A 27,634-nucleotide genomic window follows, 5' to 3' on the forward strand; every position below is an offset into this window, starting at 1 on the left:
GGATGCATCAGGGAAGACGACGCCAGCCTGGGGAAGATGCTTAAAGAAATGGAGGCTCGGGTAATCGTCAGTGGCTTTCTATCTGTCCCTAGAGGAGAGCGAAGGTGAGACAAGATTATGATAATCAACAGACTGCTCAGGCAATGGTGCTGTAAGGAGGGCATTAGGACGTTTGACCACTGGGAGGTATTCACAGACAGAGAACTGTACTCATGGGATAGACTCCATCTGAGTAGGGACAGAAGTAGATTTCTGAGATGAAAATTGGCACAATTGATTAAAAGACCTTTAAACTAGGAATCTGGGGAAGACGGCTGGGAGATGCTCATGTAATCTCCATACCTGATTCTAATGGTGAGTGGGAAGAAAATCAAGTAAGAGAGGATACACCTTCCTCTGCAGTGTAGGGCATGGCTCACCCACTGGTTTGAACTAGAGTAAATGGTGTAACTTTAAGACTTTGAGTCAAGATTAGGGGTCTTCAGTAACTCAGCCAGAGTATAAACGCCTACACTACACGAGGGTGAGGTTCTGTGCCCTGCAATGTGCAGGTGGTCAGACTAGATTATCATGATTAAGGATAAGATTCTGTCACGGACATCACAGATTCTCTGACTTTCCAGGACCTCCGTGACTACTTCTGAGGCAGCAGTCCCCGGGCCCACCAGAGCAGCTTCCGTGAATTTTTATTTATTGACTGTGACCTGTTCCTGACTTTTACTAAAAGTACCTGTGGCAGAATCTTAATATTTATCATGATGGTCCCCTTCTGGCCTTAAAGTTTATGAGTCTAAGAAATACTACTCTGTATCAAAGTGGTGAAGATTCATTACACAGTGTACAACCCAAAACAATTCTGCTGGTTGGGACTTCAAAATGCACTGTGATGGTGAAGTTCTTTTTGGCCTGCATGACAAACACAAGCTTTCAACATCTTTTGTTGAACTCATTTGAATTCTGAGCATAATTTCATTCATTCATGCTCTAACTTTTTTTTCCACTTCATTATTATACATTATATACTGAGGTGTCAGAGACCAATACAAGGCAAGGGGACATTTCTCTCTTTACAACTGACAAATGCTACAGCATGGATGATCAGAATGGAGAGACTTTTGAATCTGCATGCTTCTCTTCTCCACTTTGAGACTGTTGAGGGCTTGGGGGGAGGAACAGCTTTTTAGATACTCCAGCTATTTTCACTAAACCACTAAATTTTGGTCAGGGACCAAATACCAACATAAGGACATTGCTGACTGGCACATTAGTCATATATCAATTCCCATCTCCCAGCATACAACCTACATTTCTGTATTCCAGTGTCATTTGCTGGAAGTAGAAGTGAAAACTTTATGAAGTAGTTTTCATGTTCGCTGTCATTATTGTTGTAGACTATATGAAGGTAGAGAAGAACATACAATTTTTTCCCATTGACTTATTTCCATTCTTAAAGTTTTGGGTGGATGGAATGTATCCTGCCTCAACCTTAACTGCCACTTCATGTAGTTTGCAAATTAGATAAAGGAGGACGCATCAGCTACTGGTTAACCAATATGTTATAGTTCCTCTTCACCTTGGACTTTCCTCTAGGGATGCAGAAGAACATTATGATCCTATTGTATTACAGCAGAGGCTCCCAAACGTTTCTTATTGCGTACCCCTTCCAAATCTGCCAGCTGCCCGCACCTGCCTGTCTCATTACTGATCCTTTGTGTGTTCTTAACACTACCTGCCTTTAGCCATCTGTCCATATTTCACTATTTATAGTGTGACATATACAACTAAAAAAAACCCGACTAAGTTCTGAGCTCAGTTAGACTGGACAGTTGCTGGACAACTGAACCCACGCTGTACGGTGACTGGATGTGAGGGCTCTGTACGTCAGCATCTCTGTATATCTGTGTTCTCATTGGTACATTTTGAAACAAACTAACTACCACATTTTATATAACAAATTCACACAGAATTTTGAAGCTTCGTCTGAGTAGCCTATTAGGAAAATGTAATAAAGAAAGACAGAAAGAAAGAAAGAAAGACAGAAAGATCCACTGTTGCATAATTTCTCCCACATCCCCCACAGAGATGTCTCGCAAACCCCCGGGGCAGGCATACCACATTTGGGAACCCCTATATCAGAGGCAACTGTTACCTTGATCCCTGTATTGGAAATAAAAAGGACACTTTCTATAGTAGGTAGTACATATTTATTGTACTAGGTTATTTTTTGCACACAGGAAGTTTTTAGTTCTATGGCAGTATGCCTTGTTTTTAAATGAAAAAAGTACTGAATTTATTTTCTTCCCACAAATTACATAACAAGGCAGCTAAATACCATGCTGCATGAGTGTCATACTTATTTTATATTTCTACTGGAGTCCTTGCAAGTACAAGAAAGAGGAAAAAGGGATCTGCAGTGTCAAATTTTAAATAGCTCTACAAGCTACTTCATGGAAAAGTGGATTTCCTTTTAAGTTTAAAAACCTTGTCCTTTATCTACAAGGGATATTTTATTTACTTTTGACTTCTTTAAAAATAGTATTAAAAACGTAAGACAGCATTTGAGGCCAGATTTCGCAGGTGTGTTTAGTACCAATTATAGAAAAATGTCATCTTCTACATTCATGTAACCATCTGTGTCTTAAAACAATGCAAATTGTGTCATTAAACTTTAATGAATTCATACATCATGCACAGGTTAATATCAAAGAACAGTCTTCATGTGTATTGCACCGCAAAAAGTTAGTCTCATGAATTCATTTTATACTTCATGAAGTGTTAAGAATGTATTTCATACTACATAAGGCACATATTGACTGTTCTTGGTCTGAGAAGTTTAGTCTAAATACCCGGCCAGCACAACCTAGTATATAAAAAAAATACTGTCTATACATTATTTTCTAGAAAATCAGTTGTTTAGAGACAGCAAAGAAGCAGCAGTGATATACCTAGAGGAGCCGTATAATTCCGAGTATTTTAATTAGATAAGTTTCATTTCCATATTGACATAGTAACATACAAATGGCATAACATTACTGTTTCTGGTAGAGTGTAGCCAAAGTGTTCTGATGTGTAAGCTACACGGTGATTAATTTGAAGCTCCTGACTGGAACCTAATGGCTGCAGTTAAGCCTAGCTGTCACTATCTGTTTGCATGCAGTGTTGTTGCAGTTGTGTTGGTCCCAGGATATTACAGAGACAAGGTGGGTGAGGTAATATTTTACTGAACCAACTTCTGTTGGTGAAAGAGACAAGCTTTCCTTACACAGAGCTCTTCATGTCAGAAGATTAGAAGGACCCCTTACAATAGTTATAAGGGTAGTCACGTATCAGTGTGTAAACGGATATGATGAATTGGCAGGAGTGACATCCAAGGAAGACATGAATAGCAATTTGGGGCCAAAGTGAACACAATTTGCTTCAGTTCAACTTTTGTACTAGAAAACTAGATCTGATGGAAGTTAAACTATCCACTGCCAGAAAAGCCTTGCTTTCCACATAAAAAATGACCCAAAGGGGAGGGAGGGTCAGTTTACTTTGTACCCATTGATAGAAGATCCCAGATCAAAATATGAAAACTGTATACCATTATTTCCACTCTGGTGGACCCTATTACTTTAAACTTGAAACAATATTAGATTTTTCATGCTACATGTTCACAACTAGCTGCACTCAGTACTTTGTTGGGATCCTTATGAAAGTTGAAATACTACGAGGCAACAGGTCTCACTTTGGCCACCACCATAAAGCAAGTGGACTAGACATTTATACCACCTCAAATCTATTTTTTCTGGATTAGACAAACTAATTACATCCTATTTAAATCGTGTTAGGCATAAATGGGCACCTATGCACTATGTCAACAGGTGCATTATAAATACCTTGATGAAAATAATGAACTTGTTATTTGTGTTAAAAAATGCTGCTGAAACCACTTAAGGAAGGGATGTTAAGGGATGTTAAACCAGTTAAGATCAGGGGTGCCACATTTTGCTACATGCTGTACAAGAGAGTGTATAGAGACAGTATCTTGCCCTAAAAAGAGTTTGCAGTCTAAACTGTATGTTTATTAATCCTCTGAATCCAGAAGGTCAGAAGTTTACTAACACTCAGACCAGTTTTGTTTCAACATGTCACTGGAACATGCTGACATTAGAAAAGTGTCCAGATATATTTGCTGAAGTCAGTGGAAGTGTGTTTTTGTAGTTTGCAATCCTAAATGTGCTTTGTATGTGTAATGAAGTACTAACTCCTCCTATCAAAAAACCAGCAATTCTGTATTCCATGTGTCACAAAAAAAGCCAATTGTTTACTTCTGGATTTGGTGTCTAAGCATATACCACATCCCTGTTGGATTCAAATTTTGAAACTAGCTATTTTGTTTAAATATCACTGGCAATAAACTAAATACAGACGCTATTCCAGTTTTCTATACCTCACTCAATTACACTCCATAGACAATCTGCATACTGTAGTGCAAATAAAGAATATATAACAAGAGTTGACTTTTAGAAAATACCTATTATAACAAGGTTCTACAATAGAACCTCAGAATTACGAACACTTTGGGAATGGAGGTTGTGAGTAACTCTGAAATGTTCGTAACGCTGAACAAAACATGGTTGGTCTTTCAAAAGTTTACAACTGAATGTTGATTTAATACAGGTTTGACACTTTACTATGCAGTAGAAAAATGCTGCTTTACCCTTTTTAGTAGTTTACTTTTAACATAGTACTGTTCTGTATTTCCTTTTTGGGGTCTCTCCTGGTGCCTGATTGCGTACTTCTGGTTGCAAATGAGGTGTGTGGTTAAATGGTCAGTTCATAACTGGGGTTCGTAACTCTTAGGTTCTACTGTAGTGCACTTTTTATTTTAAAAACAAATTCCCATTGATCTTCTACAGCCTCTCTTCCATTTAACTGAGCTGCTCAGATGTATGGAGATGGGTAAGCGTAAGGTCCTGATCACAAATTTCATATAATCCACATTTTAGCTTATGAACAAGAATCTGAGAAACTTCAACACCAAGCTATTTAGCAAGCATTGGTTCAGCTAGAATAAGCCTACTGGAAGAGCATAAAAAGGGATTTTTATTATTTGTACTAAAGTAGCCTATGGAGAATTTAATAGAGATTGAGACTCTGTTATGCTAAGTGGGGTATATACATGTAGTAAGAGTCCCAGCATTGAGGGGTTTATAGTCTAAACAGATAAAATTTCTAGGGAGCAGGGGGAGAACACATATTTTACCCCCAATTTACAGAAAGGGAAACTAAGGCTGAGAGAAATTGTGTGACATTAGGAAAGTCACTTGAAATCTGTAGCAGGGCAGGAAATTGAATCCAGATCTGAGAGTCCCAGCCTAGGACCCTAACCACAAAACCTGCCTTCTTCTCTGGTGCACAGGAAAAAGAGTCTCATTAGCAGAACAATCCAGTGCAGAAGACACACTACAAATGGGACATCAACAATATCTGTTCCAATAGGAAGGCTTCAAGATGCCATGGGTATGTTCAGTGGCAGAATACAAACTGGAAGCTGTAGTTGAAGCACAGTGCCATTGCTAACTTCTTCCTTCAAACTAGCTTTTATTTCAGTCCGACTAGCAAGAAAGTAGCAGAGACTTTGCAGATCCAATGAATAAACCTTTTCTGAAAGAGGTTTATATTTCTACTTGAGACAGAAAAATAATTGACGTTTCAGCTCTCTCTAGGAACCTGTCTGCAATAATGTTGTAAGGCAGTGGTTAACGTACATCACTATAAGAAGGGGCGCTAATTGGCAGCTGTCAGCACAAGGAAAAATGAGTTGTATTCAAAAGGGATATACAGGCCCATAGTCAGCCCAACTAGTATGTTTATGTTTGAGCCTATAGAACAAAGCAGGCACATGCCTGGCGTCTTACACCCCAATTTCTACCAGGAGAGAGAATCTACTGTCTTGTATCTTCACATGATATTAATTTTTCAAAAGAAATAATGTATCTAGAGAAGTTAGTGTATCACATGACCACAAAGCTAAAAGCATATTACAAACAGGGCAACCTATTACAAATAGATTATAAATTCAACTAGATTAGGGAAACTGATATAGTCCACAATAGTCACTTGATTCCACATAACTGCTTGCAATTCCTGATTTCATCATTCTTTCTTCTAGACCCAAAAACCAGGTGGTTATAGCAACTCAGCAATGAAATATCAGTTTTCAAATTTCTTGTTTTTTGGGTGGACAGTATTTAGATTTTTCATTTTCAGCAAATAATTCAAGAAATTACTTAGTGTGAGAATCTCTCTCTCTCTCTCTCACACACACACACACACACACACACACACACACACACTCTCTCTCTCTCTCTCTCTCTCTCTCTCTCTCTAAAATGGGGAAAAAGTGTCAGACCCCACAATATGAGATTAGTACTTACTATTCCAGAACTAATATCATCTCTGTTGCAGTCTCATAAACTTCATGTAAATTAATGACCCAAAGGTTACATTGCGCCAACTCAAGGACAGCTATCTCATGGATTATTTCCATTCGACAGTCTTGGCCCTTTCTTCTTTTTCGCATGAATTTTGCTGCAAACTCCTTTTCTGTATCTTTCTTGACACACTTCTTCACCACTGCAAACTTCCCTCTGGAATTAAAGCAAAACATTAAATCAGATGGATGATCCTTAATTTAAGTATTAAAATCACTAGTCAAATTTTAATTAGACTATTTAAAATTAAATTAAAATATTTTAGAAAACTCAAAAAACTACAGTGGGAACATTTAGAATATGTTCCAAATTTAGAGTTTTTACTCTGTATCAGTGATATTCCCTACATTTAAAACAGGGGATACTGCTGGAACCAGTAACAGCTCAAACTGGAATATATTTTACGTTTATTCACTGTACCATATTGTATCTACAAAAATTGAGCCTTTCAATAGAAAAAAAATCCATCAATTTCAGGAAGTGAAGGTTACTTATTTGTAACCAGAGTTCTTCAAGATGGCTCTGCATATTTCACTTAGGGGTAGTGTGCCGCACAAAGATGCCTAACGGGAGAACAGTCTCCAAGCCATGTCTGTTAAAGTGCCTGTGCTCTTATTCCCCCGCACCCCAGCATCCCTGAATGTTCTGAAGCAAGCTTATATAAGGAGGCACAGTGCCCTCTATCAGCTCATCTCCTTCCACCACCAAGCCAGAAATACAGAACAAAAAGACGGGGGGGGGAAGGTGGGAGGGATGTATGAGTATGCAGAGCCATTTCAAAGAACACTGAACTGACCTTAATTTCTTCTTTGAGTAGTTCTGCAAATTCCCACTTATGAGTAGTTTGATAAGTAGTGCTGAAAATAGCCTGGGGGAACCAGAGCCTGAACTGAATAGAAATTGAAAAACCACTCTAACACATCTAGCATCAGCCCCTGAAGCAGGGGTGGGCAATAATTTTCACAGGGGGGCCACTCCATGGATTTTGGTAAGTCGTCATGGGCTGCACATTTCTACTATATTAATGGAGCGGGTGCAGGGCCTCGGAGGGAGTTTGGGTGCAGGAGGGAGCTCCCGGCTTGGGCAGGGGATTGGAATGCAGGAGGGGGTGAGGGGTGTGGGCTCTGGGAGGGAGTTTGGTGCAGAAGGGGTCTCCGGGCTGGGGTGCAGAAGGGGATGCATGGTCTGGGAGGGAGTTTGGGTGGAAAAGGGGGTTCTGACCTGGGGCAGGGGGTTGGGGTGTAGTAGGGGGTGCGAGGCATAGGCTCTGGCTGGGAGATGCTTACCACAGGCAGTTCCTGGCTGGCGGTGCAGCAAAGCTCAGGCAGGCTGCCTGTATGCTGTGGCCCCACGCTGCTCCCAGAAGTGGCTGCAGCCGGCTGCTGCTGGCACATCTCTGTGCGCCCCTTGGGGGAAGCGGGTCTCCGTGTGCTGCCTGTGCCCACAAGCAATCACCGGTTTCCAGCCAATGTGAGCTGTGAGGATGATGCTGGGGGCGGGGGCAGCGCGCGGAGACCCGCCTCCTGCTCCCCCCGCCAGGGGCATGAAGAAACGTGCCAGCAGCAGCCGACTGCTTCCGGGAGCGGTGCGGGGCCATGGCAGGCAGGCAGCCTGCCTGAGCACCCCGTTGCGCCATAGGACTTTTCAGTGGCTCGGACTCGGAGATCGCGAGGGGGCAAAGGAGACCGGACAGAAATATTAGACGGGCCGGATCCAGGCTGCAGGCCGTATTTTGCCCACCCCTGCCCTGAAGGCTAATCAAGTGCATAATGTTTAGCAAGAGTGTGCGTATCCAGGTTCCAGCCCTGCAAATCTCAGCAACAGTCACTTGCTCAAGGTGAGCAAAAGATGATGTCACACCTCTAGTGCAACAAGATTGAACCATTGTAGGTACAGGAATTTCTGCGGCCATGTAACATTCAAACAATGTTGTTTAATCAATCTAGAAATAGTCTTGGGAGAGACAGTATGCCCCATAGAATCTCTGTCTAGATTATGTGTATCTCATGCTGATTTTCATTTGGTATGAATTTAGGGTGTGGTTGCATAGACACTTTGTCTTTAAAGAATATGGCATAAGGAGGATGGACCATGAGGGCCCCAATTTCACCCACTCTATGTGCTGAAGTGATCGTGACCAGGAACGCTACCTTCATTGATAAATGTAGTAGAGAACAGGTAGCGAGTGTTTTGAAAGGGGCTGTGGTAAGTCCTCTGAGGCCTAGGTTTAGGTCCCATGCTGGTGTAGAGTTGCAGACTTTAGGGTACATGTTCTGAATGCCTGCGAGGAAGTGTTTCATAATCAGATGCACGAACGCTGAAAACCATCTATCTTGTGGTGAAAAGCAGCTATGGTTTCGAGGTGCACCTTAAGTGAACTAATATATAACCCCATCTGTTTCAAACGCAACATGTACTCCTAAATCAAATGTATTGGCGCTGTAAGTTTCGGTATGTATCTGTCGTGAGACCACAAGGAGAACCTCTTCCATTTATGGAGGTAAATGGTACGCACGGTAAGTTTCCTGATGTTTAGCAACACCTTTTTAACCTCTTCCAAATCAGGTTAATTCGTTGTGATGGAGCCATGGAGAAGCCATGCCTTCAGGTAGAGTTTTCCTAGATTCAGGTGAAGAACAAGACCCTCATCCTGAGAGAAAAGTTCCTGACAGAGAGGAAGGGTGTACGGGGTGCAAAGCGCCATGCTGTTCAGGTATGGAAACCACATCTGTCTGGGCCACGCTGGAGCTATCAGTATGATCAAGGCTCTGTCGGTCCATATCTTGTGTATCACTCTGGATAATAATGGTATCGGTGGGAATGCATACAGGAGAGGCGTGTTCCATCGGATGAAAAAGGCATCTCCTAGGCATTGCGGTCCTAGTCCTGCTCATGAGCAAAACCCTGGATGTTTATGGTTTCGGATGTTGCAAACAGATCGATGTGTGGTGACCCCCACATGCGGAATACGTGTTGTGTGATGTTGTCGTTCAGTTCTCATTCATGTTCTTGGGAAAACTGTCTGCTCAATGTGTCTGCCATCGTGTTCTTTTGCCCCGGGAGGTACGACACAGTAATGGTAATACTGTGGATAATGCCCCAGTTCTAGCATATTATGGCTTCTGTGCACAGGGAAAGAGATCGAGCACCTCCCTGTCTATGCTGAACATATAGGCACGCTGTCTGTCATTATTTGTTTCTTATTGGTAGGAAACGTTGGCACACGTTTTGAACTGCTCATAATTCGAGTAGACTGATGTCTACTATTACTGATGTGTAATAAAGACTCCACAGGAGACCATTTCCCTTGGATTGTGTGTTGGTTCAAGTGTGCACCCAATCCAATCAGTGAGGCATCTGTAGTGATCAGGATGGATGCTGGGTCTTGGTGAAATGGGACCCGCGCACACATTGTGTGGATTTAGCCACCATTGTAGTGATTGTATGACTTTTGGTGATGGTGGTGACAGGAGTCTGTTTAGACTGTGCTTGCGTGGTATATAGACTGTTCTCAGCCATCCCTGGAGACAGTACATGTGTAGTCATGTGTGCTTGACCACAAGATCGAGGCCGCCATGTGTCCTAACAGTTATAGGCAGGCGTGTGCAGAGCCTCTTGGACTGTTTGTGACTACCAATAAGAGTGGTCATTGTGGAGAATCTGGTCATTAGTAATGAAGCTTTAGCTTCTATCGAGTCCAGGTAAGCTCCGATGAATTCTAGTTGTTGAACCAGAACTAGGGTAGATTTCTTCTCATTTATTTGTAACCCTCGGGTATGGAAAAAAGTGTCAGTAGTTTGTGTGAAGTGTATTGCTTTTGCTTGAGTGCAACCCTTCAACAGACAAATCATCCAAGTATGGGAATATCATAATTCCTTGTCTGTGTAGGTGTGCTGCTACTACAGCCAGGGTTTTGGAGCTGTCGAAAGTCTGAATGGTAACACACTGTATTGGAAGTGGTCTCTCCCTACTGTGAACTGTAGGAATCGTCTGTGTGCGGGGTGTATAGTGATGTGAAAATACGCATCTTGTAGGTTGAAAGGTGAAAACCAGTCCTCTTCTTCCAGCGCTGGAATCACTGACGTCAGCGTGACCATCCTGAATTTGTGGGTACGCACAAATTCGTTGAGTTTTCTGAGATCTAAAATGGGTTTCCATCCTCCATGTTTCTTTCGAGTCAAGAAGTAGTGGGAATAGAACCCCTACCCCCTGTGTTGTACAGGAACATGTCCCACAGCACCTAGCTGTACAAGATGGTTTACTTCTTGTCGTAGAAGATGCTTGTGAGAAGGGTCCCTGAAGGACGGGGAAGACGGATGGGTAGGCAGGATGGAGATGAAGGGGATGGTATAACTAGAATGTCCTATCTCCACTACCCAGTGATCTGTGGTGATGGATGCCCACGCTTGGTAAAATGGCTGTAGTCGGTGACCAAACATCTGGGTAGGTTGTGTAATATATACGCTGGTTGTCAGGGGAGGTTGATCAGACCCTTGACCAAATCTTCAAAATTGCATCTTGGTTGGTGGTGCCTGTGACGCAGTTGACTGGGACTGAGGCGGTTGGTGTCTCTGGCACGAATTGTCGAATGGTCTCTGGTGCCGGAGACAACGTGTCCCTGTTTTGGTTATAAGGTTGGTATCTCCTCCATCTATTAGGGTATGTATACATGCCCAGGGTTCAGAGCGCCGTTCTAGAGTCCTTCATTGAGTATAGGACTTCACCGGTCTTCACGGAAAATAATTTCGCTCTGTCAAAGGGAAGGTCTTCAACTTTAATTTGGAGGCCCTTTGAGATTCCAGAAGATTGTAACCAGGATGCCCATCTCATGACTATAGCTGTAGCCGTCGTGTGAGCGGCCGTATCCGTGACATCAAGGGACACCTATAGCGCTGTCCTCACGACTAGCTGTCCCTCGGTTACAACAGATTGGAATTGCTCCCTTCTGTCCTCTGGGATGTCCGCAGGGAACTCATTAAGTTTCTCATAATCGTCATGGTCATACTTAGCCCGTACGGCGGTGTAATTGGCCGTGCAAAACTGGAGAGTCAGACAAACAGACTTTGCGACCTAACAAATCCAGTCTCTTAGAGTCCTTGTCACGTGACATAGATTTATACTGGGGTTGCTTCCCCAGTTGGTTCACCGTATCCACCACCAAGGAGTTTGGTTGAGGGTACAAGAAATGGAAATCCATGCAATTTTTGGGCACATAATATTTCCTATCCGCCCTTTTGCTGATATGGTATGGGGGTATGGTAGCTGGAGTTTGCCATACTGATTCTACTGGTTCCAGGAAGGTGCTATTAATTGGTAATGCTATCTTTGTAGTGGATGCCGGGTGTCGTATTTTTAGGAGCTAATGTTGATTTTCAGTCTCCTCTTCCAGAGGGATGTTCTGACTTTGTGCGACCCATTTGAGTAAGTCCTGGAATCGTTTTGAGTCATCTGTGATGGCAGACAGAGATGGCATTACCGCCTCGTCTGGAGAGGAAGATAAATTGTGGGCTGGTGAGCAGTCTTGTGGATTGGAATCCTTCAACTCCTCGGAATCCACATGCACCTCCGAGGGCTCAGTGGCTGTCACTGTAGAAGGGTGAATTTGTCACCTCTGTGGGGTGTGAGGTCTGTGTGTCTGAGATCTGTAGATCGCCCGTGGGTCCCATTGTGCCCAATGCATTGGGAATGGCATGGCTGGGCACATCCATGGGTTAAGCCAGACATGGGGGCACGTCCCTGTAACTGGTTCCTGGCACTTGTATGGGATGGAGAGGAGTGTCCTGAATAGAAGACTGCCTCTTTTAGGTCATCTTCACCATCACTTAAAAGTTGCGGGGCATTAGGTGAGTCCATCTGTACTGGTGCAGTCGGCACCAGAGAACAGTCTGTGCTGAGTACAGGTGAGCCAGGCTTGAATGATATCTCAGTGCCAGTTGATTGACCGAGGGAGCGCGGTCCCATGGGCATTGGTGCCATGCTCTTATGTGTAGACGTCTGTGAGATTAGTCCTGTTGGTACCGTCAACTTATGTGTGGCCTCGGTTGATGCCAGTGATGCCGACTTAGTGCGTTCATGCATTGGCTCTGCAGCATGTGGTACCCGTGGAGGTGGCATGGTAATCAGAGGCGGTATTGGCACTGTATCCTTCCTCAAGGCATTTGGTGCCATGGAGTACAAGGCTCATTTGTGCCTACTACTCAACACCTAATCTCTGCTGGCATAGGTCCCAATACAGACGGTGCCGGAGGTGCCTGGAGCATCAAACATGCTCACCCTGCTGGCCGTCGGCACCAAGGGTAGTGATCATGCTGGAGACAGTTTCCTCTTCAACAGTTCTCTGTGGGTTGGAGATGCCTCCCTCTTCCTTGATTTTCTGGAGGAAAGGGAACTCAATCTGTCCAGCGAGGAGGCACACAGGGAATCCCCCGATGGGGTTTTTTCCGAGATAGAGACGGTGGCGTTAGGGGTTTCTCCATAAGGATCATTTTAAGTCTGAGATCCCTATCCCTCTTTGCTCTGGCTTTAAGATTGCTGCTGTGGTTGCATTTTTGAAGGATGTGCACCTCCCCCAGGCAACTGAGTGTCCACTGGAGACAGACATAGCATCCTTACACAAAGTGCAGTGTTTAAAACCAGGGATGCCTGGCATTTTCATTATCCAATTTTGTCGTGGTATAAGGAGATAGAAATGGAGAGGAAAGCTCTCCGATTATATATGTATTTTAAACAGGGAAAGGGTAAGTGGTTCAACAGAAACCTAAGACTAACTATTAACTAATTACTGGAAGCTAAACTTAACTATTTCTAAATCTTTTCTAGGTTAATTTCTGACACCGCCCCTGGAGCTCCATCTGCAGTTGAGGGTGGTCGAGAAGGAACTGAGGGGGTCAGGACGCGCGAGCACTAGATGAAGCACCAACAGTCCCGTGAGACAGCTACTGCACACGCGCGTCCCAACCAGGCACTGCTACCAAAAACCTCTGATCAGCAGCACCGGGACACATCAACACCTGAAGTGGAGCACCCACAGGGACAGCTCTCAAAGAAGAACTTAACCATACTAAATAGCTCAGTGGAGAAAAAAAAAGTTACACTGTCAAGACTCCACTAATAGGAGGCTACAGCTTTAGACTTGGGAGTCTTTCAGCTTTATTTAAATGGGACCTACTTAATCTAAATCACAGGCATGATTTAAGTCCGCATTTTCTCACAGTGGAATTAGAAATATCAGATATTTCCACCCATGTGCAGGGACAGAAAACATTTTTGATAGCTGTGTGCTAACTGTTCGCAAAATATTGACTAAGTGGCAACTCCTGCAATGCCAGGAAGAACAGATACTTATCAACCTCTTTTGAGGTTGTTTTACAGTCCTAGGATTTCAAGCAAGTTTCAAAAAAATTCACCAAGGCATCCATCCACCAAAGTACTTAAACACATGGCTAATTTGACTTCACTGGGGCTACTGTTGTAGTGCTTCTCTGTGTTATTTTAAACTTCCTTTAAATTAGTCACTGTTATAGACCGACATGTCGGAAGAGGTGGTGCTGAACAATTCAGTTAGATTGCAGTAAATCTTCAGGACTAGATTATTATAGGTGAGGCTCATAATGCTGCTAATTATGAAGGTTTTCTGACACTTCCCATTGTAAGACTGTTTTCAGTTGCTTACAAAACTTTGCCCAACTTTAACCATTCAGGCTGAAATTTATCATGCTAAGCTGGGGCTCTGACAGTGAACCTGGAGGGGGACAGTAGGACTGGCTAAGCAAGGAGACTTGGAAGAGGAGACAGAGGAGTGGAAACTGGGACTGGGAGGGGGAACCTGGGGTGGGGAAGAGAAGGGGCGGAAGAGTCTATGACCACTTCAGCACAATCTCCTCCAGTGCCTGGAATGGAATCCAAGATTCCTGGAGTTTCACCATTCCTCTGCTGTCAGCAAATATATCTATGAAACCAACTGGCAAAATGTGCATCTCAAATCCTGTGTAGTGCTGGTCCAGATAGCAGCAATATGTTGTCATCTTCTATCAGTTACTCTGGTAGCTCAAGTGGCAGGGGTCTGTGAAGTGGATCTAAAGATTCCAACCCTTCTGACTACATGTGGGTGCCAATAGGATGCCACATAATGGAATTTCTCCCTCCCTCCCTCCCTCCCCCCAGTTTTGTCTTTGTAAAGATTTAGGAAATTGTACAGAAAACGATGTTAACAGACCATTAAGGTTGCAAAATAAAGCGCTCAGAAGTTAGAAAATGCCTTAATTAAGGTTGCTTGTGCAAGTCTAACCCCTTGTGCATATGCGCTATGATACAGTATTTAGTAACATGATTGCAGACTATTTGCCACATTTTGTGTGTGTAATATACATACAAGAGTACTAAAGTACTTTAAGAAAAATGGCTACTGAACTGCTAATAAAGATGTTTTGCATTAAAGTCAATTACCGCACTGGAGAGTAACAAAAGTACCTATCTTAAAGGAACTAGATGTGATCTTGGAAATTATGCATCAGTCAACCTTACTGCAGTATCAGGTAAGCTGGTTGAATCAATTTAGAAAAGAATAAGACCTCTTGATATGGTAGCAACAAATCAGCTTGACAAATAAGAAAATCATGTCTCTCTAGTCTACAAGGGCATGTCAATAAAGTAGTGCAGCAGGAGAAATGGCTGACACTGTATTTGAATAAAGGTTTTATAAAGTTTCTAACAAAGTTCTACAGAGGCTTTGGAAATCAATCACAATGTGAGAAGTAATGTACTGTCACAAATTAGAAACGGGCAAAAAAGAAAGGCTATACTTCATACAGTAACTGTATTTCTTGATGTGTGGTCCCTCTCAGTATTCCACTGGGGGTGTGCATGTGCTCCACATGTGTGAGACCAATAGATTCTTGCTAGCAGTGTCCGTTGGTCCACATCTGCACCCTTTTACTCCTCCTGCTCTGAGCCAACAGTATGAGGGGTGGTGCAGACTGACTACCTCTCCAGCTACCTTTCTGCCATGAATAGCATTAAACGCACTGCAGCAGAAGGGAAGGAGGGAGGGTAGTTGAACAAATAGTGACCACACATCTTGATCTCCAGTTACTGTACAAGGGAAGTAACTTCACCTCTCTTAGCTCTTCAAGAGATGGGTTGTATATTCCACTATAGAGACAAAGGATCAGTCCAGACAGAGGACCCAGAGTCTCATAGGCACCATCCTGATTTCATAAGAGGGATTGTGCACCTGGAGACTAGTGGTAGTCTCCTCCATGGTGACTATCCCAATTTCCATTTGACCTCTCAAACTTGTGAGTCACAAGCAGTTGTCATTGAGGAGAAGGGTCCAAAGATCCCCGCTGTACTACTGATTGGAAAACTGCTCTGCCAAAGGATGTCAGCTATAGTAGCTTGCACCAGGGCATGACGTTTCGCAGAAGCGTGAGCAGAGCTCCATGTTGCTGCTTTACAGGAGAGGGTCATCTTAAGTGAGACTACTGATGCAGCCTAGGCTCTAGCGGAGTGGGCCTTCACATCTTGTTGGGGAGGAGTCCATCAAAAATATTTTCTGATGGGAGGCTGGGGTTAGAAGGACTATGGGGTGGGGGGGAGGGAGAAGAGACACGTTATGTTTGCTACATTGCACCTTCTAATGCTTCCTGAGTGACTCCTAACCCTTTTGATAATAAAAGGGTTAAGGGGCTGGGTGTTGTTTGTAGAGCTATGATTTGTGGAATTTCTGCTATGGTGTTTGAGTATAGATGCCTAGTGAGCAGAGGGTTACCTTTAAGTCCTTTCAGGAATGCAGCAACTCAACTGTCTTCTCACTAAACAAACAGTTTCCCCTGAAAGGGCTGATCCTCCACCATGAACTGGACATCCTTGGGAAATCTGGAGGATTAGAGCCACAACAACCAATGTATGACCACAGAAGTTGCCATCAAGAACAACATTATATCTGCTGCATCAACTAAGGCTTGAAGGGATGCTCTGGCTAGCAATTTACCCTCAATGAGTGCTTGGAATTGCAGCCTTTTTGTGGGAATTAGTGAATTCCTCAAGCTTAGTATAATTAATAAAATCATATTCTGACATTAAGGTTTGGTAATGTGCTATATGAAACTGTACACTCAAAGTAAATATTTTTCTTCCAAAAAGTTCTAAGTATTTAGCTTCCTTATCGGAGGGGAGTAGACACTGTCTACTTCTTTCAGTAACAGCTTGTACTACTAATGAATTCAGAGCAGGGCATATAAATAAAAATTCTGCCCTTTAGATGGCATAAAGTACTTCTTCATGCTTTTTGGAGTGAAGGCACAAGTGGCTGGAGTGTGCCAGATGGTCTTGGCTGATTCTAAAATGGCTTCGTTAATGGGACCAGTCTCTGGAGAATGCAGAGTAATTTATGAGGGATGTCCTGCAATTCCTCCAGAGGGATACGGAACGTGTCTGCAATCCTCCTCAGTAAATCTTCAAGTTGCCTGTTACCACTAGGCAGTGATGGTGAAGCTAGTACAATCACATCTGGAGATGACGATGACAATCCCATTAGGGCTGGTGGTTCTGTCTGATCTAGTTCCTCCTCTTCCTCCACTAGTTCTTGAGGAGGTTTGGGATCTTCTCTGCGAATGAAGCATTGTCTGGATTCCCAATGGGATCATCTAGATTCAAGATATTGCACGTATGGATCCGATAGCATCCAGTAAGGCCAGTTTGAGAGGTCAAATGAAAATTGGGATAGTCACCATGGAGGAGACTACCAGTAGTCTCCAGGTGCACAATCCCTCTTATGAAATCAGGATGGTGCCTATGAGACTCTGGGTCCTCTGTCTGGACTGATCCTTTGTCTCTATGGGAGTGGTGATGATCTCCCACTAAACCTGACTTTTCAGAAGCACTGGCAGTTTTTAATTCTATGGATGGTGCTGCCTTATTATGCCCAACTGGTAGACTGTACTGGTGAGTGGCTCTCCCTACCTTGCATGCTCTGGACCAGTGGTGTAGAGACCTTCCTGGTCAGAATGGGTTCCAACAGAATTGGGGATTCCAAGACCATATAGATGGACTTGTCCTTGGGGGCCTCATATGTATCCCCTGATGCAAGTGAACAGACTGGCTTGTCTTTCTGTGGTGTCAGCGGTTTGATCTCATTGCTGTCTTCAGTACCAACAACTCCTTTTCTTGGTGCATTGGTACCATCAGTGTAGGAGGTACCTACTTTTGTTATTCCCTCATCTGTATTGGGGACAGTCCAGCTCCTGCACTTAGCATTGGTTTTGGGGCACTTCTGCCCTTCAGAGCCAAGAGAATGGTACCGTGCTCCTTATGAGCTTCTGAAACTCCCTACAGGGGTGTAGAGTTTGACCTAACTTGGAGGTTGTTGGAGAATAGGGATGTAAATATCATTTAAAAGAGTACCCATTTAAACTATTAAAATTATCAGTTAACTCTTTAATTGTTAACAAGTTCACTATCTACCCCTGGCTTGGGGGGGCGGCACCCTGCTGTCTCTCCTTGGAGAGCTGTGGGATCATTTGCGTGTGCATGACTAGGCACCTTGCACTGATCACACCCTCTCCCAGTTACTAGGTGTTGCCTAATGCGGCTAATTTGGCGGATCGCTGCCGGGAGAGCAGCAGTGCCAGGGCAGATCCAAATGTTCTAGTAGATCCAGGGGTTCCCAGGCAGACCCACCGTTGCAGCCAGCTGCAAGAGAAGCAGAGCTGGAGGGGACGGGGTTGCCAGGCTGCCCCCAGCAGTGCCCTCTCTGCCAGGCATGGGCTGATCCAGCAGTGCCCCGAGCTGTGAGAATGCTGCAAGCTTCAGTGCCGCTCTCCCCCTGGGTATTGCTGTAGCGTTTTTAATGTGCACATTAGGTATTACAATGTCACAAAATTATTTTATCAGTCTTACTCCTGGGGGAATTCTGCACCATTGCGCAATGCAGAATTTTGCAGAAATTAACGTTGTGTGCAGAGAATTTCCTTTCACCCACAGAAATGGGCTGCAGTGCTGCTAGCTGCCACTAGGAGCCACTGGACTCGACAGAGCCCATCTTGCACATAGAAGACACTACTAGGGGGAGGAAGAGGGAGCTAGAGGGTTCCTGGCAACTGCAGTTCCCAGCCCTGAGGGAAGGAGCAGGGAACTCCATGCAAGCCTGGGACTGAAAATCAGGCTGGTTCTCCCTCTGCATCCCTGGGCTCTCGGGGGAGAAGGGGACAGGTGTCTGGGGAAGGTGGGCCCTGCAGCTGGGCTCTGGGGAGGGATGGGGTGCAGGTAACTGAACTGGGTGGACCCTACGTTTGGGCTCTGGGAAAGAACGGTTTGGGTGTATTGGCGGGGGGGGGACCCCGCAGGTGGGCTATGGGAGGGGGGAAGGAGACAGAGAAACAGGAACTGGGTTGTCATAGAGGTTTCTTTAACTCTCTGCTCCTGGGGGAATCTGTGTGTGTGTCTGTATTGTTACAGATATACTTGCTGACAGGTATTCTGAAATAAAATTACCAAAATAACTGAAACTAGTGTGATTATGCAGCAAGATATTGACAAATAAAATGTGCAGAATTTTAAAATATTGTGCTCAGAATTTTTAGGCGCAGAATGCCCCAGGAATACAATCTATTTTAACTGCAATATATTAACGGTAAGACTAATACTTACTGGTTAACCATTTAACATTTTACATCTTTATTGGAGAAGAGGCCCTCTTATTGGATGAGGGCCCGGAGGAGGGATTTCTCATCTCTTGCGAGAGTGCTTCCTACCTTCCTCATTTGGGCTAGTCCCTTGCTCTACTCCTACAAACCTTGGAGCTGAAGGCCACTGGAGCAGTGCCTTCTTGATGCCTCCACCTGACGTACAAGGGTATCTGACAGGCCAGGGTTGGACTGAGGCTTCATGGCATAATCCATTGGAAGTCTTCCAACCCAGTACTCACAAATTTAGCAAATCTGACTTTGAAAGGATTGGCAAATACCACACTTTGAGGGGATGTGAGCCTCACCTAGGCAGTAGAGGCACTTGAGGTAGTCATCGCTGACCAGAAAGGCCTGAGGGCAACACATGCAGTTTTAGAATCCCCAGATCTTGGGAATAACTAGGCACTCAGGAGGGGAGTGGGGCGGGAGGGGGGTAGACCCACCAAACCCTATTAAGAATTATAAAAAATATAAACTACATTTTAAACTATTTACAGTGAATTACAGTTAGATGCAGAACCTAGCTAATGAAGAGGTTCTACCTCAGACCACAGGCAGCAGAAAAGAACTGGAGAGCGTCTTGCACTGCCCCTTTTGCCCTCAGTCTGGAACACAAAGAGAAAAGGGCCGTTGAGGACCTAAGGATATTGTTAGCAAGAATCTTCTGATCTCAATTATATGGAGCACACACCACCACCACCCCTCCCATGGAATACACATAAGGACCATAACTCAAAAAGGAAAATAAATTCTCCCCTTTCCAAAAAAACCCAAAAACAGCGTGATGACCCACTTCACCAACAAACTATCTAGAAATGAGGATAAATAGGGAGATAATTTTATCTTCAAGTATTTTAAAATAGACAGACTATAGAAGACTAAAGAAATTCATAGAGGAACCTAGCAAAGCTAAATGAATAGGCAGCACCTTTACTGTTGACTAATGAAAGCGAGTGCACAATAGAAGGAACTATTCCTACATATTGGTGGCTTTTAAAATTACTTCTAACCTCTCTGGAACAAGACCATTGTGTTATTCTGGATACCCTGATGAAAATGTCTGCTTTTTTGACTACCCCTGGGCATTGAGCACTCTCATATTTACTAATGCAATTAGATAAGTCAATGTTGGCACAGTATTCCAGGTAACGGTGTAAATTCACTATATTTCAGAGATACAGAAGAAATAAATGAGATCCAAAAAGAGGTGATAAAGATTAGAGGCATGGATAGAGATTGAAAAGACTGTGTGTGTTTAATTTATAGAGGAAACAAATTAAAAAGCAATGACAGAGATACACAAAATAATGAATGTTAAAGAGGCAGTTAAACAGACCTATTACCCTCTCTCATAACATAACCAGGGGACATGTGATAAAAGGTATCAAATTTAAAAAAAACAAACAAAATACTTTTCCACAAAAAACATGATTAACCTATAGAACTTGTTTGCCCAAGGTATCATCTTTTCTCCAAGACTAAACACAAATGGATGAGCCGGACCATTGTTTGTCCATGTCCAGAGTCCTCTCCTATTAAGCCTTGCAAGGGTAAATCCTGTCCCCTATATTATTCAATACTTGTCTGAAGTTGCTGGTTAGACATATGGGCTGAGGTGTAGAGCTGGATGTTGTTTGTGTATTGCTGACCTCTCCCTTGCCTCAGATGTCAATATTACTTTTTGCCAGCTGTCCAAATACCTGGATGAGGAGCAGCTGGCTGAAACTAAACCCAAGCAAGAGAGAAAAGAGAAGGTGTCTGGAGAAGGCAAGGTCTTGAGACATCTTCCTTGGTCAAATGCATCAGCCTGAACATTGTAGAGTCAGTGAATAGCATTGGGGTACTCTTGGCTATCCATGATTGTGAACGACACCCATGTTCTCTTGCAGCTGTCCAGAACACTGTGCCCTATCCTATCAAAAAGATCTGGTCACAATAATCATGTTTTCATGACTTCCAAATTAGATTATTTCAAATCCTACCTATAAACAAAGGCAAACAACCTAAGAGCTTCAACTGGTAAGAGAAAAAGCCCATCTGCTCAGCAACTGACACTAGGATTACAGCACCTCTGGTTCCACTCATTACACTAGCTCCAGTGAACACAAAATCCAATTCAAAAAGTCTCATTCTTAATATCTGTAGCTCCTCACAAGCCTGACCCTAGTTCCTCAAGAAACTGCATCTCTCCCCATAACCATGACCTCTATCAAATTGTCTATGAACAGGAGGAGAACTGAAAGCACGAGAGAAAACTCTGCCATGAGATGGACATAAACCATGGAATCAATTCCTACAACAGAATTAACACTACCCTCTGAACTTTCAGAACCAAATACAACACACACTGCTTTAATCTTAGCTATCCCCAGCCCACCCCTGTACGTTTAAAAAAACCCAAAAAAACTGCCATGTTTCAGGCTATTCTTTACAGTTGCAAAAGGTAAAATCCTCCCCCCCCAAAACAAAACTTGCGGGGTGGTCAGATATTATGGTGAGATGAGTCAAATACATATATAGTAAGATCTTAAAAATGAATTAGATATTTAAAAAGGATGAGAACAGCCACAGCTGCATTAGTTGACAAGCAATTAAAGATGCAAAATCTGTCTTGCTTCAGCATACAAGTCAATTCTAAATTGAGTTTGGCAGAAATTTCTCATAGGGCACATTACTCCAGAGTTGTTCACTATGAAGTTTCTTGCACTTCTCTGAAGCATCTGGGAATGGACTGATCACTTTCAGACTGCATACTGGGCTAGACAGACCACTGGTCTGATATAGCACAGCAATTATGTTCCAGCATCAAGTATTGTTTTTATGAAAACTTTATTCAGTACCGTAAAGGCAAGCTCCGCAGTGGACTCCTGGTACCTTTTGAAAAAGAAAGTATTTCAGTTCCAGGATTGCTAACTGAAAATCAATTAAGTGAAACAAAATAAAAACCATAGACATTTAGGCTTCCTCCACACACACTTAAAATAATCTAAATTGCAACCACTGATTTAATCAGGTATATTTATCATCATTATTCCTCAAAGATAGCATTTGCAAACATTAACTGAAGTACAGTAGACTGACCAGATGTTCACAAAAGCACATGGACAGTAACAATGTGGTTTTTGAAGCACTGTGAGACCCAAAGTAAATATTTTCTTGAGAAACTTCTTCATATTTAATACATATGTCAAGATAATATTATGGGTTTTTTTTAAATGCAGAGCGTCGGGAAATGCAAAGCTACTTGATAGAACCATTAATAATAATATTTGATTGTGCAAGAAACAAAATATCAACTACAAAATAACATTATTGTATTTCATTGCAAAAAAAATCCCACAAAAATGATTTTAAAAGATTGAAACCAACATCTATTTTTAAAAGATCACTGTCAAACAGCACCTTTGGAACTGGCCACTCAGGGCCTAGAATAAAAACTGCCCAATGTGCTAAGCACCCTGAGATGGATTCAAAAGCATGCTTGGAAGGGGTAGTGGAAGAAAAGGAAGAACAAAAACCAAAGGACAGGCAGGGAAGGGTACCATGGGAATCACGTGGAGATGATCAGAAGGCTGCACACTCTAAAGAGCTAAGTAATGTACAGTATGCACAATGGTTCTTTTTAAAAAGCTAATGTCGTAATATATTAACCATATAGCCAGTTAATTAAAAAGTGCTCTCAAGTTTAAATTCTGATCATGAATGACATCAACTATGCTAAGAGAACCACTGGAAAGGACTCTAAATTGCCTCAAAATGAAGACATGTAAACTTGACAAATTTGAATGCCATGTTTACAATATGAAGTATTGCAGCAAACTAATTTTCAACAGTAAGTAGTTATAATCCATGCTGACGCTGCCCCTTTACAGCAGCAAAAGATCAGTTCTTTGTAGGAACAAACCTAGCATGGCCTAATGGTATTTGTGTCAGAGCCAAAAATCAATGGGAAGGCTTCCATTGGGTTTGGATCTGACCCTTTAATAGCATGTCATTTTAATATCCTATAAAAAGTTTTACTCCTCATGATTTAAATACTGACTGCTGGAGTCACAGTTTGTATAATCTGTGTGTAATTTTCCTCAAATTACCACAAAGTCAATACCACTCACAATTTAGCTCTAAACTGTTGACCAAAGTAGTTTGTCATACTTCATCTCTCTCTAAAAACAAGATATTGATTTCATGAAGCACAAGAAGCTGCTCTGAAGTGCATACAAAAGCTGTTTTGGAAGCAAAGAGGAAGTCTAATATAAATACTGGTATTGCCAGATTCACCAAAATATTTGTCATTATGGAAATACAGTATCTATTCACAAAGCTGTACAAAGAAATAAGATACAGTGTGTGCTACATATGTACAGCACAGTTGAGGTAGATAGAGGCCTGATGCATCACTTAATTAAAAGGGTCAGGTTACACAGACGTTTAGACTGTTTACAGATATAATTCTTAAAAACTGGTTACTATGCAACTAGTAAGATTCATGCTTGAGGCAACTCCAGAGCAAAGATCCAACAAAAATGTGCGGGGCAATCTAAGTTGATGTTGATTCAGTATTATGAAACTTGATATAAATTTGTACTTTTAGAGAGATATATCAGGATAGGTCTTTAAAAAATAAGCATTGTGTTATATTACCAAGTGTTCAGACAAGCTCCAAGTTGGATTCTCCTCATTTTCCCTTTTTTCAAAGTCTTACTTTGAAGTCTTAATAGGGAATTCTTGGAAAGCAAATGAATTTACTGTTGCAAATATAGTAACAAGGGGACAAACCAAGAGAAAGCAATAGCTCAGGGGACCATATGATTAATAGGGGGGTAACTGATGACTCAAGTTAGAGAGAAACAGATTGGGGGTGGGGGAGAATACTAGGTAAGAAATAAATCACTGATTAAGTTAAAAGAATCTAACATCCACACTCCAACATGACAAAGAACATGTTTAAAAGCAAACTAATTTTTAGTCTACAGTTCATGTTTTATTACACAATCTTCAAAATAAAAATTCTACTTCAAACTGAAAAATGGATTTTCTCTGAAATAACACAACCAAAAAGCCCAAGGTCACTTCTTCACTCTACCATCATCATTAGCATTATTTAAATTGGCACACATCCTGGCTTACAGAAAGGAAACAAAAAAGTCTTAGTAATTGCAAATGAAGCAAGAATGCTTTACATCATATGTTTACCCACATTTTGGGTTGTCATGGGTTCTGCTAGGGAGCAGCAGAGAATCTGACATTACTTTAAGTAATCTTTTCTCAAAGTGATCTGCAAAACCTCCTGTCACCACTGTGGGTGCAGTATTAATAGTGACTTCTATGAGCATATTCATCTTTTAGAAAGCTTAAAAAGAGATTGTCTGAAAGGAACGGAACTGCATAAAATTAGCTATAGAATTAATTCATCACAAGTGCTATTTGTCTGGAGTGCATTTCCTCCCACTCCACACTTTTTCTGTTGTTAAGGGCAAGAGAGAAGATGGTTTTTAGCAAGGAGGTTTTAATCGCAGAATTTCTTTTCAAGCGATGGGTCCAATTGCCAGCAACTTCACTCCCCATTTCTATCTCTGTCCATCACATCCCCAGAGCCTGTTCCACACCTGTTATATTTGTCTGAAGAAGGTCTCAGGTAACTGAGGCATAGGACAAAAAAGTGGCAAACATACAGCATGTGTTCTAGTTACAAGTTCTTATTGCTGGGGGGGAAACAAACACACAAGCATCCAATATCACGGACCAAGAACTGAGACTCACAACATTAATGTAGGTTAAGTTCATTGTACAGCTGGGTACTATCATGAAGGCATGTGTCAGTCTGCATGTGAAGTCACATCTCTACATCTGAAATGTCCAGAGTGTGAAACCAAGTTTCCATATTATGCTGTTCCACCTGCTTAGTGCTTCTTTAGAGCCTGTTATTCTCAGTTCATGGTAACTGAGACTCAATATGTCCTTTTCATTCAAAAGAAAAAGTGAACTGAGGGAATCAATAGAATTTTACTGTAGAGTCCCATATTCTTCCATCTTTTGTCAGGGAAATTCTGAGGGCAATTGCAAGAACTACAACAAACTGTCTTTCTGATGAGAAAGCAGCACAGTGTCGGGTGGACACCACTTGATCAATCTGAGAAGCCGGAACAGCTTTTGACATTAGCAAATTATGAGCTTTGATCTGGTACATAGCAAGTTACAGGTCAGTTAACAAAAACATTAATAAACTTAAGAATTTTATAAGTTTGCCTAGAAATTTAATAAGCATCTTATTGTCTGCAAAAGTACTATTAGTCTGACAGCTACACTCCTCTCCTCCTCGCAAAAAGAGCAGGTTCTATGTAAATCAACACTGCAAGTCAGCACCTTTACAAGGAACTTTAGACAAAATAAGAAAGCAAACCTGTAGGAAAATTAAGGTTGAGATTACCTTTTTGGATATACTTTTGGTTTCACTATAGAATGGGCTTATGACAAAAATCTAAACAGTAAGTATTCAGACCTGTAATAGCTATAAAACCATTTATCATCTCTACAAAGAAATCTTATTAAAAAGCATATTGCTCCACATTTTACAATGGAATTTCTATTACAATGGTCTTAATTACAATATTTAGTACACTCATGTTACGCCACTTGAGTTAGCCTAGCTCCAGTGAGAGCAACCATACTTCGAAACACTGTCATGCTATCACTGAAGCTACAGAGGTCTGATTACCAGCACAGAACGATTTGATTAGCAGATAAGTTGCAACTCATCCTGCTGCATCCCCACTGCATTACTAGTTTCAGCCGCAGCATCACTGGAGCTTTAACTCACCACCCCCAAGTCTGAGGGTGTGGCTCACCAGATGGGTATATGGTATGCACTAAAAGTTCCCCAGTATTCATTAATATAGTCCCATTTCAAACAGTACGACTTTAATGCACAGTAAAGAATTTTTTGTGAACGCCAGCAACGTTCACACGGGCCAGTTAATGCACGACATGCTAGTGTGCACTAGAATTTATACCCCTCTGGTGTGGACTAATGCACTGCATAGATAAGCCCAAACATGCCACTTAACTCGAACTAGAGATTTTTATGTGTGGATGGGAGCAGGGTTAGGGGCAAAATTTAGTTATACCTTGAGCTAACAATACAGTGAATACAAGCCATAAATGTGTCCATGATTTCCAGTAAAAGGCCTGTTGCATGCTAGTGCAATTTTATAAAATGAACAAAAACTGCCACTAGCATTCCAAACAAGGGAAGATGAAAAAGATCAGGAGTTTCTATAAAGTCTGCAATGCAATTCTATCTCCTATATCAGCTCAAATAGTTTTAAGATGACAGAAAACATCTGAACATAAACATTTGCTTTCAAAGTCAACAGTACCGATATCTGAACAGTACTTGCAATATGGAAAGCTTCACATTAGTAAAATCATTCTCATTCTTGAACTTCTCCAATCTGTGTGTTGAACGAGGCAGCACAAAAACAGATAAGAATTCTTTTGGTATTTCTTCCTGAACCAGTCTTCTTATTACAGCATGTGTTGTATTTGGTTAAGGTGGGACTGCTGCCTGACCCAGTAGCTGACCAGGTAATCTTTTGAAACACATGAATCTAATGTACTCTCCCTTCACAAAAAACAGGGATTAAAATAAACACAGCGTGTTTGTGTGCACAAGGGATGCCTTCTGCCTGAAAAATAAGATTACTATTCATCTGTTAGACACATTAACAAATGTTATAAAAAAAACACACTCTTAAGTCATTAAGAAAAATAAGCATTCAATTTCAGAGCCAAAGCCCCTTTTATGAACTGACACAGAAGAAATTTAGCATGCTTTATCATCCGTTTTCAATAACGAGATGGACACAAATGGCAAAGAGCCTTTTAATTTCACTACAGTTGTTTTGCAACAGTGAGCAAAAATTCCCTCTTTATTAATATGCTTTTGTTGAATCCAGGATCCAACAATTTAAATTTTTACACTACTTGAAAAAAAAATCTTCAGAATTAAGCTAAGAAATTAAATCTACAAACAAGCATACGATCTCTTTATATTATGAGGAAAAAAGATCTCAGACACTTTTGTGGAGTTGAAAAGGGGACAGTATGAACCAAAATTTCTGCAGACTACTGCAGAAAAAAAATGCCACAAAGGCATTATTCGTTTTAACTTGATCCGTTAATGAAAATCTCAGGTATAGAGTCCCGGCAGTCATGGAAAAAAATGTCTTAAAGTACAGCTTTGATCAGCAAATGACTATGTAAAAAGGCATCTTGTTGAGATTTGCTTGTCCTAATTATACAATACAAAATTTATTGCACTACTTCTTCCCCACCCCCCCATTAACAGGGCAAAGGTATGAAGCCCCATTAACCTTAAATTAATAATTTTTTTATGCCAGGATGGATCATCATCTAGTTCTAGTCTAACCTTCCTGTATAACACAGGCTAAAGAACTTCACCCAGTAACG

At 42.0% G+C, this 27,634-nt stretch overlaps 1 protein-coding gene across 1 annotated transcript in view; it reads right to left on the reverse strand.

The window, feature by feature from the left end:
- STK17A (serine/threonine kinase 17a) overlaps window positions 1-27,634 on the reverse strand; it is a 55,209-nt gene that overhangs the window by 25,818 nt on the left and 1,757 nt on the right. Inside the window, exon 2 of the mRNA XM_074945286.1 lies at window positions 6,423-6,635. Within this exon, the coding sequence (XP_074801387.1) occupies window positions 6,423-6,635 (213 nt within the window). The remainder of the gene's footprint in view (window positions 1-6,422; window positions 6,636-27,634) is intronic.

This window comes from Natator depressus, chromosome 2 (assembly GCF_965152275.1).
Source record: "Natator depressus isolate rNatDep1 chromosome 2, rNatDep2.hap1, whole genome shotgun sequence".
Lineage (NCBI taxonomy): Eukaryota > Metazoa > Chordata > Testudines > Cheloniidae > Natator > Natator depressus.